The sequence below is a fragment of the Sander vitreus genome, chromosome 11 (assembly GCF_031162955.1).
Source record: "Sander vitreus isolate 19-12246 chromosome 11, sanVit1, whole genome shotgun sequence".
In the NCBI taxonomy this organism is placed as follows: Eukaryota; Metazoa; Chordata; class Actinopteri; order Perciformes; family Percidae; genus Sander; species Sander vitreus.
In genome coordinates, this window is record NC_135865.1 from 17266860 (window position 1) to 17286544 (window position 19685).

The window sequence follows — 19685 nt, forward strand, 5'->3', positions numbered from 1 at the left end:
GCATGAAAGAATAATACAGGTTATGTTTGCAAAGAAATGTGGATGGATTGCAGCGGATCAGGCTGTTCTAATATGTCTGCGGACCGTGGCCTTCTGTCACTATACCCATCCTTTCTGCATTTGATTGAATACTAAACAGTGCACAATGCATATAGTATAAACTTATATAACATTTGCACATGCACCTTTGCAAATCTAATGTTTACTGTATGTGTATGTATGTATATTTGTGAGGCCCTGTACAGACTGTGAAAACAAATTTCCCCAGTGGACAATAAAGACTATATATATCTATCTGATAAAAAAAAAAGAGAGCAAATGATGGACCTCTGGATAATTCTCTTTTTCTTTATTTACTTGTGATAACCTTTAATGCACTATTTGTTCAAGCCTTTGCTGCTGCGATGACCCACTTTCTCCACAGTGATCATTAAAATGTCACTTAATTCATCAAAGAATACACTGCAAAAAGTTCTTCGCTGGTAACTGCTAGTTTAAGCTGAACTTCTTTGTTAGATCCATGTCTAGTTATTTGTCAGACACATTCATAAATAAACATATTATTACAAGTAGACATTAACTGACAGCAGCTCTGATGACTTTGAATTTTAGAGTACAAAAGCGTGAGCAGGATTTCCACCTTATGATGCATACCTATCAAAAAGCATTGAGCAGAGGAAGTCAACTCATATTATCTTGGGTGCACACACAGTGCCTGTTTTATTTGCATTTTTTGAATATAAATAACTGTGTAAAATGTTGATTGTGATTTTTCTTTTAAATTCCCCTTACTATAATCTAGACTACTGCTAGATAAGATGTGCTGGTATACAGAGTATAGCTAAAGATGGCACATTTGCAGAGTGCTTTTTGTCATGAACACGTATTAAGCACCTTGTACACATAAATTCACTTCCCTCACATAACAACTTGACAGCTTCAGAAGTTGTTACCAGTCGAAAATAATTGCCTTCCATGCAAACAGTGTATACAAATTTAATAAAATACACAACAAGTACAGTAGCCCACATTCACGTGTAAGCTCCGCTTATTTTCACATAAACTGCAGAGGACAACAATAAAATTACAAATACATTCTTAAAAAACTGTTTTTATAGAACCTCAAATGGTGTTATGAAAAGGGACATTCCCTGTTTAACCACCATTAACAGTTCATAAGACACTTCACTTTTGTATTTAACATCACTGATATGTATTTCAGTTGTCTGTGATATTCAAAGAGATGTTGCTTATACACTAAATGGAGACAGGAAGCTTCACTGTACAAAAGCAGACAGGACTCGATAGTTTAACAGTAGCAATTTGTTCCACAGCCTCACAAAATTGGAGCTTGAAATGTGTAAAATACAGACACCTAAATTGACAGGTACAGTACACCATGAAAACACTTGAAGTCAGGTAAGCACTGGTTTCCCCCCCCAAACCTTCACATCAGTCAAGGACACATATTTCACCTAAACACAACAAGTCACAAACTAAAAAAAAACAGACAAAGCAGATGGTTTTTGGTTATACAATGTGTGCCTGGACACCTCTGTGGATCAAAATAAATCACCTCTTGGTCATTAATCTGTGATATCATCATCACACCCCTGGCAGGTGAGAGCGAGCGGGATCACCTGGCCTGTCAGTTACCAGAGTCCCGCGGGTCAAGAGCACAATCTGACCCCCCACACTCCTGGCTGATGACAGAGCTGTGAATGAAGCTGCTTGACAGAGACTTAGACCTGAGTTCACAAGTCAGGTAGGAGGGCTCCTCCAATTCGGTGTGCAGTGGGGAGCACTGGCCATCTGGAGGGCCATAGGCACTGCTGTCTGAACCCCCCTCCCTCTCTTCTTTGGACTCTTGGTTGGCCAAGTCCAGGGGCATACTACTCTTGGTGGGACTAGTGGACTCAGATGGACTCTCCTGTAGCGGTCGGCTTAGTGCACGCTGTGATTTTAAGTAAGGTTTGACATTGGCCACAAGGATTGTACTGTCCCGCTGTTCCTTTCCAAACGTGCTGAGGGTTTTTCTGCTGCTGCAGCTGATGGTGCCATAAATCTCTGTCTCTACCATGGCATCCATTCCCACAGGGATGAAAAGGTTGGTGCGATTATCGGCGCTGTCTGCTTGGCTTCCTACCCGTAACTTTGGCATCCAGCATCTGTCAGAATGTCCCAGTGCACGACATTCATCGGTGCAGTGGACTGATTTGTCTTGCTCTGCAAAAACAGTTAAACATTTGTTATTGGACCCTGCTGGGGTAAGAACAAACAACCAAGAAGAAAATGTAGATGACATTTTGAAGGATGCGCAACAATAATAAAACACTTCAACAAACACACATTTCCAGTACTATTCTTAAAATCCTACATATAAAAATCCAACAATATTATCTTTCCTGATATAAGTTATTTAATATGCATCACAATAATTTTTATAAAATAAGCAGCCTGTTGCAGCAGTTATTGGAGAGTTCAAATTTAGCAATGTAATGATTTAGTAATGTACAGGCTTTTCTATTTGAGACATCACTCACAATATAACCTTAAAATGATAACATCATACAAACGTCATGCTAGACAAGGTAGCAATTGAGTAAGTCAGGCTATCCATGAAACCTTTTCCCCTCTGGTTTTCTCAACAACCTGTGTAGGTGTTTCCAGGAAAATATCATCTGGTGCAGAGGAAGTGATGTGTTGTTCATTTACATTTCCAGCAGCAGCATGTTTGTGTTGAATACACAGAAAAACAACTGTAAAATTTACATGCACAGTGATATTTACAATTTTTCTGATCAGAAAGTGGTGGGAAACTCTGTAGTCAGAATGTTGTTAGTTAGAATATTATTAGGGCTCATTATTTTTCAGTTTTGTATTTTTCACAATTTATAGATGGGAATTTATGGGTGGTTATTTTGGATATCCAAAAAATGGGTGACAATCAGATCTATATCTAAGATTACAATTCAAGTTGGAGCTTTGGAATTTGTAACACAAACACTCATTAGTTTGACTTTTAGTATTTTTTCTAATTACTTTGAGGGATTCATTTCACTCCGTATCAATGTACTTATTTGACCTGTCCTTGCCACTAGAGGACCTTGTTTACTATACACTGTGGTCAGTTTCTACAAACTATGTTTGTATGTGTGGAAACTCATATGAACTGATATGCTTTGGTGAAAATTGGCAAAAATGAAAAACAATTAGCTTTAAATATAGTCCACATTGTAAGTATTAACTCAGTGCCAGTAGACTAACACTAGTAGTAGTAGCATTTCAAATTGAGGGCTGGTCATTTATGTCAGTTGATGATGCATAGAAAACATGTAACCTCGTCTTCTTGACCACTTTTTGTTGATTGAAGTGGTTCCCTGATTATCCCATGCCTGTAGTAGACGTCAGCTGCATTAGTTGATGGATGCTGAACACCAAGCCAAATGCCACAGGACTGTACAACATGTGCGAGTGACAGCGTGTGTATTAGTGTCAGGTGGAGCAATGGGTAAGGTTCTATCTTTATGCCATAAATCAGTCTTTTACATTTCACACCACATCTAACCCTGGTAGACATGAAATAAGCATAAAGAGAGCGTTGCATAGAATGAGCCAATTTCCACAGCGTTATGATGAAGAAGGTGTCATTTTTATTTCTGTAGCCATTACACTACGCTATCAAAATTTATTTGACAATCATGCATCAAGGTATTTTGCATGTAGAGGCATGAAGCAATATCTCAAAGATGTCTTTATAAATTGGTAGTAAATGACAGTTTACCTGTTAATTAGAAAAATAATAAGTCCTGTTGTTCTGATGACTGATCTTTCTTAAATACACGTTTTTTTCTTTGCTGTGATTGCCATGAGGTTGTAATGACATTCTTTAAGCTAGATATGCAAACAAAATGAAGATAATGATCACTGAATCAATCAGAAATTGGTTATTTATTTAAGTTGTGTACATTGTGTTTCCTGTTAAAACTACAACTGTATGAAATAAATGAATGAGCAGGTAAAAGATAAAATACAACACACATCACATCTGCAACATCTCCCAGATTTTGGTGTCTCTCCCCACAGGAACCAAATGTTCTAATATTATGACAGAAAATATAAAACATACTCACACAGTCAAACATTAACACTTCACATCCGTTTTCTCTCATAAATCTGTCTCCAAAGATTCCAACCAAAACATTAAACCATTTTTTTCTATGGGAATAACCAATCACAACATGGCTTGATACTCCACTGATCAGCTCTCATAGCTTTGGTCTATAAATAAGGCCTCTCTATCTTGCTCACATGTCATTCTGTGATATCAAAGACAATGAGCGAAGTGACGAATGAGGCATTTGATCTTATTTCTAAACCTAACCCTGATGAGAACGAGAATATCAGCCTGGAACGGGGGAATGCTCCACATGACAAGGCTCTTCCCAGAAGAGGTGTGGAGCTGCTCTTGTTCAAAGGCAGCAATACCTTCCTCACCCTGCCAGCCTCGGCCAGTTTACTGGAGGAAGTTCTACCATCTCTGCTCTACAAGCCCAAGAGATGTGAAAGCCAGCACCATGTGCCACACTTGCTAGCAAGCTCATTTGCAAAGTGCCACCACTATCTGCTCAGGTCCATGAACACCCACACACAAACATGCACACTTCCAGCCATATGACAAAAGGAACAGTTAATTATTCGATGACTTGACGGAGATTTAAAAAGCGAAATGGGGCTGTTAATTTTACACCGTAACTGTTTTAGAGATTTAATAATGAAACGTTAAAAATGTTAAAGGAAAATGCATTTCCACATTTTCTTCCAAGAAAAATCGATCATATATGTCCTTTATGGGCTACAATAATGTTCTTATGACATTATGTGGTTTTTTATGTGCGTAGTAAACTGGTGTAAGATAATGGGTGCCCTTTTGTATCATGCAATCTAATCATAGGAAGAGCTTTTTGTTCACATGGATGTTTGACTGAGAAAGACTTTGCAGGTCGTAACGTTTTTAATGCATTTTTGTGGACATTGTAAATGTCACTGTGTGGAAAACCTCAACCTTTCCTATGTATGCTGTTTTTTGTTCTGCACCTGTACCCCTGGATGTGCACACTATCCACCTTATTTGGCTTTCACAAAGAATGTTCCCATGATTTACCTGCTAATGTGACATACCATCATAATCCATGCAACAGCCTTTATTATGATATAAATAAGTATATAAGTAAATAAAATAAGTTCCTCCTGTTGACATTTTACCTGGATACCGACTCAACTCTTTGTGTATTCTTTGTGTTTACTCTTTTGCAATGTGTGACAGTCTGTTAATGCTGTTTGTATTTATTGTTGTAACAGTGTTTTTCTGCTGACCTCTTGGCCATTTACTGGTTAAACAAAGGAGATTGAAATAAAAAAAAAAAAGTGAGAATGTCTCATATGTAGCATAAATGAAGTTGGTTAAAGGGTTTAAAATAAAATTAGATCACAGTAATGAGGCTAATAAGATGTATTGTGTTTTTAAAAGGTATATAGGCAGCTAACCAACAGAGAAGCATGGTGATTACAGTTTAAGTTGTAAAATGTGTAGTAGCGTAATGGCAAAGTCTGTTTTTTAATAATTAATGTTGATTAACCTCAGTACTGAGTTTGTAGTGCAACACACATATAACTATAAGTTAAAACAAGCCATTTTTACTGTTAGATTTTTTAAACAAGTTTAATTTCTAGGCTGCATACTGTGATTTCCCCCCTGTCGTGTTACATAATCATGTGAATTTACATTGTTACATCCTTAGCATAGACCATTTTGGTGCTATATCTGTCAGGACCAAGATCAAGAGAAAATACACATTTCAGTTCAAAATGCATTTTACATCAAAAGGGACAACTAAATGATGGCTTTGATTTGGCAAAACTGCAACACAGATCCTGCATATTAAAACTGATGCGCTTTGAAGCAACTCCACCTCAGATTACAGCTCTGTGTCCTGTGTATTTATGTTTCTCCCAGCTTTTTTTTCTAGCGCCACAGAGAAAAGTATTTTTTAGGCACAAATACACAAGGCCAAAACAATAAGCATAAGCGAGGAGAAGCGGGGAGATGCTGAATTCATTTCCATGGTACCTATCACCACTGCAGAGGAGCTAGCAGATGACGCTGATGCAAAGGAATGTATGTGCTTAGAAGGTTAAACAAAACCACAGTAAGGTATTTTTGTCATTGTGCTATTTTTCTCGCTATATAACCAGGAGCAATTTAAGGATCATGTCTGAATGTTTACATGTAATTCTTAATGCTTACAAGAGATAAAGATTTGTATTATTTTTCCAGTCATAATCACACACTATAGTTTTTCTATAACATAATAAATTATTTACATTTAACAATATGGGGAAAATACATGTATAACACTACTGTTAGTATAATTTCTATTATTTAAAAACAAAAAGGCAGACGGAAGACGATGAGGAAGTTAGGGTGCTCTCATCTGTTGTGCCTGGCATTGGCTTTCCATTTCCATTTCATCACTGAATACAAATGTGTTAAGTAATAGCTCTGAAATGACAGTTAGAGTTAGAGTGGAGTTATAGAATGGCTTTATATAGTCCAATGCATTTACATAGTCACATAATAGAATGAAGACAAAGTGACAAAATAGCTGTGATCTTATGAGCAACTGTGAGTAGAACATTGACATGTTCTCAAAAAACAAAGAAACTGCCTGCCCATTATAAATAGAATCCGAGAAAGCCTAGCAACATATCCACTGTGCATCTGGTGTCTGTGAGAGTGAATAAATATTCAGAGTGCATGATAGTGGAAGCTGCACAGGTGCATATATTACCTGTATCAAAGCAGCCAGGAGACTAAAGGGATGGTAAAGGTAAAGACATAAAAGCAATACTACTTAACCCACAAGCTTTTGTGTTGGTGCATTTGGAACTATAATTCTGTGGTGTCTCCATTTTGGATAATAGCGCTATCTTGTCAGAATCTGCAAACCAGTGGCTTTGTTGTTCAATAAATGTACCTGTATATGTGTGTGTGTGTGTGTGTGTGTGTGTGTGTGTGTGTGTGTGTGTGTGTGTGTGTGTGTGTGTGTGTGTGTGTGTGTGTGTGTGTGTGTGTGTGTGTGTGTGTGTGTGTGTGTGTGTGTGTGCGAGAGAGACAGAAGGAGTGTGTGGGTTAGAGAGTGATGTGTTGTGTGATCAGGTCTAGGGCATTATGCGTAATATAGATCTTCCATCTTGTACTAAGCAGACAGTGACACCATTTAATGTTCAACGGACCAACCCTGAGAGAAAACAGCATTTAATCTGACCATTAGTTTGTTTTTTAACTACATTTCTCACATGCAAACAGGAAAGGCATTAGAAAAAACTATTAATATTAAACGCAATGCCCCACTTCTTTTCATTTCTCTTATCTAACAAATGCAGGTCTTTAAATTAACTGACATTACTGTCAAGCGAGCGTCAGCGCTGCACATGTAAATATTCAGTCTCGCATGTATAAAAACTGAAACTTTGATTGGCCTTAGAACTTCGGCTGAATCAGATTCAGAAATGTGCTGCAAAAAACATTGTGATTGAATTTACACCTCCCACAGAGTCAAGTTTGGTCTGCCATAATTCCTCATAGCACACACACACACACACACACACACACACACACACACACACACACACACACACACAAAAGTGAGATAGAGTGAGAGATTCACACATTCTTCCCGCAGTCGCAAGAGTGATTCCATCTCTGCCCTCCTGAGCATCCCACAAACAAACAGTTCATAGCAATGTAAATGTTGTGGAAAGTACTGCATAGGGACCTGATGACCAGAGCCAGAGTACCTTGCATGGCTCACACAAGGAAATGAGAAAAACCACCACTTCAATCAAGTCCCCTATTATCTTTTATCTCACCAGTGAGAGTTGCTTTCATATTTTCAGTTTATATCCACAATAGCTAAATATATCAGTCCCTATCAGGTCAGCCAGGTTGCAACAGATTGACAATCATCTATGATTATACTCCTGGCAGTGTCAGATTTGTGAAATCAAATTTAACATTTCTATTTTCAGAAAGCAAAGCTCTACGCAAAACAGTGTAACCACGGCAAAACCGATAATAACTGAGAAAATCTTTTCAAGCAAAAGGTGGAAACACTCTGTCATGTTGCACCAGAAATACCTGTCATTTTGCACTCTCGCGCTTTCTTGTCTCTGTCGTGTCATTCAAGACATCCATGCGACGAATCTGTGTTCAAATAATGACGTGATCAAAAGAGACACAGACGGAGGTACGCTTTGCCATGCATATGAGCCTGTTTGATGGCAAAATCAGACACAAGATGTTTGAACATTCTACCTTCAGCCAACGGACTCTTTCATCCTTTTAAACTACCATCTACCTTCCACTCTAGTGCCTTCATGTCATCTTTGCAACACACCTCAGGCTGTCTGCAATGTAAAGCAGTACAAAGTAACACGACCTGCATCTGATTACAGTGTGGATTTACATCTTCTGTGTTAACTATTTGTCTGCGTTGGCTGTATCCATGGACTGGTGGACCTCCACTTAAACACCAATGAGCTGCATGTTCTCAGTGCATAAAGTATAACAAACATGTGGGGTACAATAGTCAGTTGAGCATCTTCAAGATGTCAGGAAGAGAGTGCATTCACTCACCCTGCTCAAAAGGCTGGCCATTAACTGCTGTTGCTTTCATCTTGAGGGCCTCCCTAGCAGACGTGTCGCAGTGTGAGCCTTTATTAGTATCCTGGTCACTATCAGCCTGGTCACTATCACCATGGCCACTGTCTCGGAGGCTTGCTCGTTCTGCATCCTTAAATGTTGAGCTGCAGCAGAATGGAGGGGAAAAAAAGAAACATAAGTTGCCATTACCTCTGTGCGAGCGCTCTTATTTGATTGCCATAGTCAGCTAGCTTGATACAAAGATGAAAAAGCTAAATGCACTGGTCAGGAAGCTTTTGGATAGAGCTCTTACCTTTGAACAAATGGCTGCCTGCTGCCAGCATAATTGGGCTCTGAGGGGAAATTTTCCGTCTGGAAATAAAAAAGGGAAATAATATTTTGCATTGGCCATTTTAAAATGTTCATGCAATTTTCAACAATAGCCTGAGTGACATGACATTGAGACAGAAAAAGAGATTTTCTTGTATGGTTTTCAGATTCTTATATCTTTATTATAACAATAATAACTAGTGTCAATGAAATCCATAGAACACCTGCCAGTGATGACGGCATGATAAGAACAAATCTCTATCGTGACCATATGTGCCGCCTTGGCAAAGCAAAAGAGAAAAACATTAGCCACTGCCATCAGCATCCTCTTTCCCCTATCTTGACAATAATGTGTTTGTGTTGATCACACCCCTATACCCTAGTGACTGGTGACAGTGCCAGGCCTTGTCATCTGTGTTATCATCTCTAAATGAGACTGTCTGTGAGACTGTCCTAGATATTTACATCGTTTACAACAGATAATTCTGCTGTGCTAAACAGCACTACAAGCCCATGCTGTCAAATTAGCATGTTAGCTGGCTCGTGTATACAACCCTGCCATCTCTACAAGGCATGGATGGACCCTATTAATGGCCTTCTCGTGCCAACTTTGGATGCGGATGGGTGGATTTGGCCCATATTTGTGGGGAGCGAAAAATGCGATTGTAAGGTTATGCTGTGTGCATCTAGCTGTCTGGTGCACATTGGTTCAGTAATGTGATCGGACAAGCTGCTCAAACACCTGTCCAATCCCACATTTCAGGCAGGGTTTTGTTTTCACTCTATAGCAGTGGATCTGGCAGGGCCATAGCAGCCTTGTTCAAGACTCACACTGTTTGCATGTCTAACTGAGAGGACTTACTGATTATGCAGGCCACCTGTACACTTTGCAAGTTTATAACGGAGCATTATCTTTATGCAATTAACAACACATGAATACAGTCCAGCAATAAGTTCCATGTCATGCAGAAATATATTTCATAGTTTCAAAACGGAAAGAAAAAAGTGATAATGATGTCTGCTCATAGTGACGGAGTTTCTCTTTTTCACTCGATTACTTTTCTTTTGTCAGATTTGTATGGCAAAGCAGCGGGTGCAGATAAGCAAGAATAAAGGGCAGATAAAGAACACAGTGCGGCATCCTCCTTACCTGTATCACTGACATCCTATTTGCTGGAGTGTCTGTGCTAAGCCCGGCAAAGCTGGAGTGGCAACCTGCCCTGGGGACCGTCAGGCTGTTTGGGGTGGTTTTCAGGTACATGACCTCTGACCTGGGCAGTGTGAGCGGCAGAGGGCTCTGGTAGTCAAAACATATTGGTGAAGTGATGAGAGAAGGACTGCTCACCACATTCATCCTGCTTGCAGAATCTCTCTCCTCCATCTCACTCTGCACCAGCATGATGTCACTCTTGTTGATCCTTTTCTTTTTGCCTTTCCCCACTGGAGGATTGGAGTATTCAACCATGCGGCAGTTATAATTCCCAGTCTCTTTATCTTGATGTTTGGACTTGACAGCGATGGCGGTCATGACTGCTAAGAGCATGACAGAGATAATGCAGAGGGTAACTATGAGGGGCAGGGATACATCCCAGTGCTGCTGCTCCCCGCTTGCGCTGGTACCCCCTCCTGCTGCCGGTTCTGTGTTCGCCTTAATGATCAGCTTAGCCACGGCAGATAAGGGGGGCTTGCCATGGTCAGTTACTTTCACCACCAGCTCAACCACTGGGGCGACCTCTTCCCAAAGAGCATGAGCAGTTCTGACCTCCCCTCCCACCGGATCCATCTCAAACAGGTGGTCGTCATTTCCCTCTGTGATCTCATAGGTCAAATGGCCACTTTCTCCATGGTCATGGTCCACTGCTTTCACTGTAGCCACGATGTATCCAATACCTACGTTTCTGGGCACTGGGATTTCGGCTGTGTCATTCTGCAGAAGGGGTAAAATAATAACTGGGAGATTATCGTTTACGTCAAGGACATTGACCCTTACTGTTGAAGTGCTCTCCATGTGAGGGGATCCTCCATCTTTAGCCTGAACTTTGAACTCAAAGGATTTTGTTTGCTCATAATTAAAAGAGCGTGAGGCATATATGGCTCCATTGGTGGGATTAACAGACACATAGGTGTATACTGAAACATCTCCTATATGTGATGGCAGAATGGAGTACAACACTGTTCCATTTCGTCCTACATCTGGGTCGTGGGCCAGAACGGAGCCCAAATACTCCCCTGGGATGTTGTTTTCAGGCACCTGTAGCACGTACACTGTCTTTGTAAAGCGTGGTGCATTGTCATTCTCATCCAAGATTTTCACAGTAAACGACTTAGTGTAGTTCAAAGAGGGGATCCCATTGTCTCTCGCCACGATTGTTACATTGTATTCATCTTTCATTTCCCTGTCCAGGGGTCTGTCTGTGAGCAGCGTGTAGAAATTATCATTGTTCTCCTGCAGTCTGAAGGGTACATTACCGAGCACCCTGCACTGAAGTTGACCATTACGCCCAGAGTCTTTATCTGTTACTCTCACTAGCGCTATGACAGATTCTGGAGGTGCTGCTTCACTAATGGCTCCCTGCCGAACAGAGACAAAACTTATTATTGGCGAGTTGTCATTTTTGTCAAGCACTTTGACAGTAATTTTACAGTGGCCTGGTATCGGATTGGGCCCGAGATCCTTAGCCTGTACGTCAAACTCTATGATTGGATTCTCTTCATAGTCAATCTCTCCCTGGACCTTGATGACGCCAGTATTGGGGTCAATGGAGAACAAATCTTGGATTCTCTCAGATGCATATCCAGTGAAGGAATAGACCACCTGCCCATTGCTTCCCTCATCTTGGTCAGTGGCGTTTAAATCTATGAGTACTTTTCCGAGAGGTGAATTCTCCAGAATCTCAATCACATAAGAGGATTTTTCAAAAACTGGGCTATTGTCATTTGAATCAGTCACTCTGACGTTGATTTGCATGGAGCCTGATCTTGGATACTCCCCACCATCAATTGCTGTGAGGAGGAGGGTGTGATGACTCTGATCCTCCCTATCCAGAGGTCTCTGAACCACCAGCTCTGGATATATAGTCCCATCACCCCTCACTTTTAAATCCAAAGAAAATGTATTGTAATCATCTCTCGTGACCTGGTAGGTCTTTATCCCATTTTCCCCAGAATCTGAGTCATGTGCAATAGTCAGAGGGAAGCGTGTCCCAGCAGCTGCGTTTTCTGAAATATCAATATTAACATGATCTGAAGGAAAACTGGGCGAGTTGTCATTTATGTCCTGTATATCAATCTTGATCATGCATATTTCCTTGTCGTTGGCAAACACCTCCATCGAGAGCTGGCACTTTGGGTTGCGCCTGCATAACGTTTCCCTGTCAATCCTTTGTTTGGTGAAGATTAGTCCACTCTCCGGGTCAACATCCACCAGATGTGGAGCAGAATTCTCCAGTACTCTGAAGTTGGATTTTTTCCCCCTCTCCATGGTCCCATATCCGGCATCTTTTGCTATATTACCTATAACAGTGCCGGGTCCTTGCTCCTCCGGGACAGAATAATTGAGATTTTTCAATGTCAGGGCTTTAACCCACAGCAGAAAGAAAATGGGTACAGAGAGACGCATCCCTTCAACTGGATATGCGGTAGTGGCAGACAGAAAGAAAAAAATCGTTGACTTTCAACCTGTTGATTACGGCAAACCTAGAGGACTCAACCCCAACCAGGCAAGTGGTTGACGCCGATCCCAAATTAATTGGGTATTAAATCGATGTGTAAATCCTTATTGCCTTTTAATCTGTTTTTTAACCTCTTTCACATGCCGTTCGGCTATGATGAACTCTTTCTGTAAACAAAGATGACCGCCCGACGACACCTAATGCATGAATAAAAGATCAAATTCAACATAATGAACGAGAAATGCTTTGTTTTTCCTCACGAGGGGGGACTTGATGAATAATCGATGACTATAAAGTATTAATATTCCCTACTGCATCCAAGGTTAAAGCGTTTGAATCGCTGTGGTGAAGGTTAGACCGTCGCTTACAAAAGCGCATTGCCCTCATGCGACATCTACACCTAGGCTACAGCAAATACTGACATGCCCGTTCAAAATGCAGCATTGTCCGATGTTACCATTCACAATGCATTTACTTTTTCTCCTGTGCGGCACACTGTTGCATATGGGTTCTGCTCGTGTTGCACAGCCTGCTCATGCCACAAAGTAGAATAAAAGCAGGATATAGAGCTGTAAATCCTGTCCAACCTTTTGTGTTCCCGTCATTCAAGAGCATCTATAGCACGGCTGCGACTTTTGCCCGATGATTGTCCTATAATCAGTCCAGTAATCCCATAATCCAGTCCAATTGGACCCAGTGCTCTTGCATTCCTCATTCGGACAATGTTCTTCTGCACTGCCCCTGTGAACGTTTGCCCGAAAAAAAAACGTGAAAAGAGGTACTGGAAGATTTCAGATAATCAAAATTAATCGCTTTTCCTACGCTCAGTTCTCTCCGCGTCAACTGTTGAAACCTGCTCCCTTCGCAATGAGATCTGACCAGAATCCTCTCGACGCATTTATAAGAGACACCAGTGTATTTCTTGGTGCATTTACCATAGTTTCTGATCGTATTCCAGCAAATGAGTGAACAGTGACAGATCTTGCCTTGGGGGGTTTCTCCAATAGGTCTGGCAAGATCGCATGAAGAAGGGCTGTTCTAGTGCTACGTGATTCATTTACTGATGTGCGCGCACAGAGGAGCAGCAGCATCAGAGGGAAAACGTGCTGGAGGATGTTGCTCCTAATGCATGTGGATGTGAACTAGGGATTGTGAATAGATCGACGAAATTGTACCTGGATTGGATGTAGTAAAAGCAGTGAGGACTTGACAAGTGGTCACTCTTAAGAAGAAGTGGATCAGATGGGCAAAATGGTGTGGAAAACGTAAATGAAAAGATTAACTGGGTTTCTTACCCTCTGAGTGCTGTGTTCTCAATAAATCTCTTTGGAAATTCAGAACTACATATTATTTTCAATAATTAAAAACAATACCACCTGTCTCACGTGTTGCACCTTGTCAATAGTTTTGAGAAAATCCAGCCACAAGATGAAATAAAGGACAGACTGTGGGTGTTTTCAGGATAATCTCTGTAAAGGACAATATAATTACTTATGCTTCTGAAAAAAGCAAGGCTTATTTCACAGCTCAAATATCACAGCTGTTGGTATAACCTGCCTTCTGCAGCTATCACACTTGCCTTCAATGGCCTATCCACATCAATCTCATATCTTATATTGAAAAGATGGACTGACATTTAGTTCAGTCAGCATTTCAACAATATGACATTTGCATTTTTATTCTCACTTGACCAGATCTCAGTGACGCATGGGGCTCCTTGGGGATGCAGGTACACTGTGAGAGTAGAGGAAGCTGTGTCAACATTAGGGCGAGCTCGGTGTGGCCTGGTTCCTCATTTAATTCCATGTTGCTCAGGATCTAAATCAACCTTGAGTTGTCCCTGAGTTCATTTCCATTGTTTGAAACGTTGCTGCTTTCCTCCTCTGGGGAGCATCAACTTTGCCTGGACAGGGTGCAGCCTGCATAAATTGGCCATTTCTGCAGGTAAGAGATAAGGACAACAAAGGGAAACTAATTATCATTCTGTCTATGTTAAAACCTCAGGAAATAACTGCTATTGACAACTGTATCTACATTGTCACAGTCATACCATTTAATATGATCTGAACTCTGAAAGAGAGGGGGTTTCATATCCTTAATACATAGGCCACATCCTAAAGTGTTGCTTTGGCTGCCTTGTTTTTGCAGGAACTGACTTTGTCATGGATAACTTTCTCTAATAAGACCGAAGCACCCACCCTGGAATGAACTGCCATCTCTGCTGCTTTGTTGGCTGTAAAAAGCCACAGAAGCATCAATTGTTTCATGACGAATTCATTTTTACTTGAAAGCACATTATTATGTTGGTGTAAAATCCTACCTGTTGTAATTCCACTGAGGTTGAAATAACAAACAGTAGCTGTGCTCATTAAAGCATACCTGCAATATCTTTGCATCACTTTCATGTGATTCACTTACCACTCCGCACAAGCATGATTAGAGGTGAGATTAAGTTGCTTATCATTCTGTTTTTGCGCCCTTTTCTGGTTGCACCACTCCTCAAGCAGCACTCTGGAATCCTGATGGTGGTGAGTGAGAATGATGATCAACACTGAAGTCACTGAATTTTGCTGCAGAGTAAATGCAAGCGAGAACAAGTCTGTTAGGAACAAATTTCTCCATGAGACATTGTGTAAACATGTTGATTTTACACGTAAAAGAGGAAGGTTTTCTTTTAGCAGTTAAACAGCATTTTAAGAAAATTATCTTAGTCAAAGAGAAATAATACAATGTTAAACAACAATAACGTAACTTCCCAAAGTTTGTCTAAGTAAACACAAATAAAAGTTAATTTTATTGAATACTAAACCTACCACTACCACAATACTATTCTGATGAATAAATATTATACTCCAGTTTCTAGCCCACTATCATGTGTCTTCTATACTGTTATAATGATCCATATCCCTGCATAATCCATGTGTCATGACACCTCAGCAGAGTACCCAATTTAAATGGTCAGTTGACTCTAGCCATGCATAATGGTTTAGTTCTATGTGTCAAGATGTTGAGAAATTCACATCTGAAACTCAGTCAGTCCAGTACAATGGGGGTAAATACAATTGAAATTTTTGCTACAAAGACAATTGAAGACAAATCCCTGCAATGCCTTAATGCACAGGCTTACCGGCTCTTAAGTCCCAGGGGGCCCCGGGCCTCCGACCGAGTACCAGGGGCCTCACAAGACATAAACTTATATATGTATATATATATATATATATAGTAAATTATAATATTATATATTGGCACCACCGCTGTCATGAACAATATTGGGTCAGGGAAGTCACAGAGGTTTCCTGCTTCCAGTCAGTCCCGGCCAGAGGAATGTGATTGGCCAGGCATTTGGTTTTTATGGGCGGGCCCTGACAATTAAAGTCCTTTTTAATGAAACAATGGATTCATATTGAATTGTTTAATAGCAGGCGATATGGTAGAAGACCATGAATGATATGCTTATTTACTGTATATTTTAATGATGACACTTAAAATTCGGTTCAGTCTATATGAATTAATTGAGACCGGACAGTGCAGCCTATCATTTATAAGAATGGCAAGGTATGCTAAAGTCATGTAGTCTCACCCCGCTATTAAACCTTACAATTCATACACACACAGTCTGAGGGCTAAGATCGGTATTAGTGCAAAACAAACTCAACATTGTGACATTTGCATGATCAGCACCATGGACAGCACTACACATGAAATAAGAAGACTACGACAGTGTGCAGCACAGGGGACATTTTACTCTACTCTCTCACATATCTATAACTCAATATTGGATGAAAAGGACATACACTGAAAAAGGACCCCATTTTTGACGACCTAAAAGCTGGAAGACTTTGACCTATGATGTATTGTCTTATACTGATGAGTTTCATTATTCCGTTTACTGATTATGGTAGGAGGGCACTTAATTTACTATTTGTAGCTGTCCAATGACAGGGAGTTCTGAATTAATGTTGCTGTGGCATATTGTGAAGGGCCTCCAAAACATCCATAGCCCCAGGGCCTAAAGTAATATTAAGCCAACTCTGCCTATTAGCAGCATGTTTTTCAGAAACAGTTTCCCAGATTCTTTGGATAATCCTCAGAACATACCGTACACACTTTTCATGGTGTGTGGATGTTTCGTAGAAAGTAGTCCACAGAAGTCTGTGACTATATCCAGACTGACCAGGGCATTAGAAAGCAGTTTTTCTTTTGCATGTCATTATCCAATGATTTAAATAACCAACACAAAATTTAATTATCTTCCATTCTGTCTGGATGGCGGCAGAATGGGACATCTTGAAACTGCAGCAGATAAAACTGACACTTTATGCATGGCTCAATGTCACTAGGGGCAAGTGGGAAAATGTTTATTTTGTGAACTGACTGAAATTCTTTCCTATGGTATGGGGGTGTCCAGTAATATTGTATTTACATCAACATGTGTCAATGTGTGTTTTTCTTTCAAAGATACGTGTGGTGATATTCTATATTTTGCTTATCGTTAACAAATCCAATAACAAGAGCAACACCAATATCCTACTCACAATGTATGGCCTGTATCATTTAAACTTTATATAGCTTATAAAAACTAAACAAATTGTTGATGAGCCTTTACATTAAGATAGAACTATGGCCTGCTGTAATGGTCTAATGTGCATGTTGTGTTATCGCATCACCCCTCATTTGATACCAGCTGGAGACCTCTGTTGTCATTCCCCCTGTGTTCTCCCCTAACTTTGTGGTCTCTCTACTGTAGAGAGACCACAAAGTTAGTTAAATGCAAACATGTCAGAAATAAAATCTTGTTTGATTGTAAGACTAAATATAGGTATAGAATAGAGATATGTTTTCTTTACACAGCATTACCAGACCTTGGCCTTCCACTAGTGTCCATTATGCCTGCATTTCTGGAGGTTGACACATCATGAGTGATTTCCACAGAGAGGCAGAGAAGCTGGCCTGACTGTGGGTGCAACAAAACAAGCCTCACACATCTCACAAATCGTGTTATCATGATACATGTCGAATAAATAATTGTTGTTACAGACCAGCTGTGGATTTGCATGTAAATGCAAATCCTCAAGGGTCATTGTGCCAATTCTCCAACATTTAAATTCAGAATCAAAACTCAGGAGTGGAGCCTTGCTCTCCAGAGTGTATGGGGCCAAGAGTTGATGTTTTTGTCTAACTTCTCTCTGGGGCTTCAATAGCTAAGTCAACCCTCTGCCAAATTCTCGAAACTGAATGTCCAACTTGAAAGCATTTTGGATTTTTATAGCCTCCAGTGGAGTTTCGGTTGGTGGTCAGTAAAATGGGTTTAATAAATTCTGAACCTAATCTGTATTGGGGGGGAAAGAGGTAAGACTGTGACTGTCTGTAGAGAATTTTAAAGGGTTTATACAAATATGCGCCTAAAAATCCTGAAATGACCTGCTTGTCAATCAGTCCGGAAAACACGTGTGTAATACACTGCTCTGAACACAAAACACATTGGTATTGAAACTTGTACTCTCTGGAACAGAATTCACAATCAATTCACATCAATCATTTGTGACTGGAATAATGAATATAATTATGAGAAACAAGAAAACAAACCATAACCTTCGATGAATCAAAAGACAACCCTTTGAGTTTCTGCTCTGACAATAAATGACAGGAAGACTCTGAACAACATATTGTGATGTTAAAGGGTCAGGGTTAGAACAAGGCAAGTTCCTATTTGCTTTTAAACAAACCCAAATGTCATTAGGTCAAACATGTTAAATAATTCCTTCACTTCTCTTCACTTTGTCATGGCTGCTGGTTTTGTCTATTGTTCAGAACACAAATTAGTACAATAAAATACAATCAATTACAGTAAAATATTAGTGTCTGTCTTATGATAATTTGTAAATGAAAGACGGTCACACTATTGTAACAGCGACAAAACACACATGCATTGTACATATTTCAGCCAATCCATACTATTTACCATTTAATCAGGTGGGTTTTATTAAAGAATCTGAATTTCTATTACAAATTAGTCCCGTAATTGTAAATAGCCTGAGTTGCAAAGACTACAGTATTGCAGGCATCAGGAAGAACCACCCATCCAGAAATATATTGATTATTAACCTCAGTAAGGACCTCATGTCCTGACTTGTTAGACTTCAGTACTCTACAACCTGCCACATAGCTTTAGAGGCTCCGCTAACAGTTTGATACTTAAATTTCAAAACAAGCTTATAACACATGATCACAATTGCTGAAAGAGTATTTGTCTTTGATGTTCATAGGAATATCCTATAATATTTGTATGCTCGAAATTTTGAGTAAGGCTTTCAACAACAGTTGAAAGCTCAGTTGAGGGCACTTTTTTCTCCTGTCTGACACGTCCATTGTGATTTCAGAACATCTAGCCAAAGTCTTAAAGTCACAAGGCGTCAGCACTTACCATAAACCATTCAACACCTTAAAATCTGTGCTGGCACGCCCTAAATATAGGAACCTCCCTGGAGTGAAGAACTGAAGTGGTAAATGACATACACCCCATGTGACATCTGTGGGGAGGACTGTATTGATAAAAAAAGACGAGGAACCTGGACAAGAGACTTACAGACAGCATCAGCTTTGACCAAAATCGGTCAAAGCGTTGACTAGGAAGGGGTCAAAGGTCCTTATACATTACGATTATTTTGTCAAACCTTTGAAACACCACCTGAAAGACAGTATACTTGACACTTGTCCTTACTTGATACTAAAGCAAAGGGCTTTCCCCCAAATGTTGAACTATTCCTTTAATAATCATATAAAGTAGAGACTAAAGCTTATCTATTTACTCTACCTAATGGGACTTTGGGAGTACACAAGTTCAGATCAAAAACGTATTGTGAATGTAAATGTTTAAATCTATCTATTTTCGGTTTTCTCAAACCCTGTGCTCTGTATCGAAAAGTGAGTTTGATTTGTGCCACAAAAGAATCATATATTATCAAGAAAAATATAAGGTG

General features: G+C 40.0%; 1 protein-coding gene across 1 annotated transcript; it reads right to left on the reverse strand.

Annotated features, from left to right (window-relative positions):
- Positions 1 to 1648: 1648 nt before the first annotated feature.
- LOC144525829 (protocadherin-17-like) lies at positions 1649 to 12653 on the reverse strand. Its single transcript, XM_078262894.1, has 4 exons — positions 10185 to 12653; positions 9018 to 9076; positions 8699 to 8868; positions 1649 to 2226 (listed from the first exon to the last, which is right to left on the reverse strand). Exons 1-4 carry the CDS (start codon positions 12651 to 12653, stop codon positions 1649 to 1651), a joined length of 3276 nt encoding a protein of 1091 aa, XP_078119020.1.
- Positions 12654 to 19685: the final 7032 nt, after the last annotated feature.

Bases quoted from the DNA above. Each gene is read 5' to 3' on its own strand.
- LOC144525829 (XM_078262894.1), bottom strand. From the start codon at position 12,653: ATGCGTCTCTCTGTACCCATTTTCTTTCTGCTGTGGGTTAAAGCCCTG. The intron at 9,077-10,184 runs GTAAGGAGGATG...TTTTATTTCCAG, and splicing joins ATAGGATGTCAGTGATACAG to ACGGAAAATTTCCCCTCAGA. The intron at 8,869-9,017 runs GTAAGAGCTCTA...ATTCTGCTGCAG, and splicing joins AGGCAGCCATTTGTTCAAAG to CTCAACATTTAAGGATGCAG.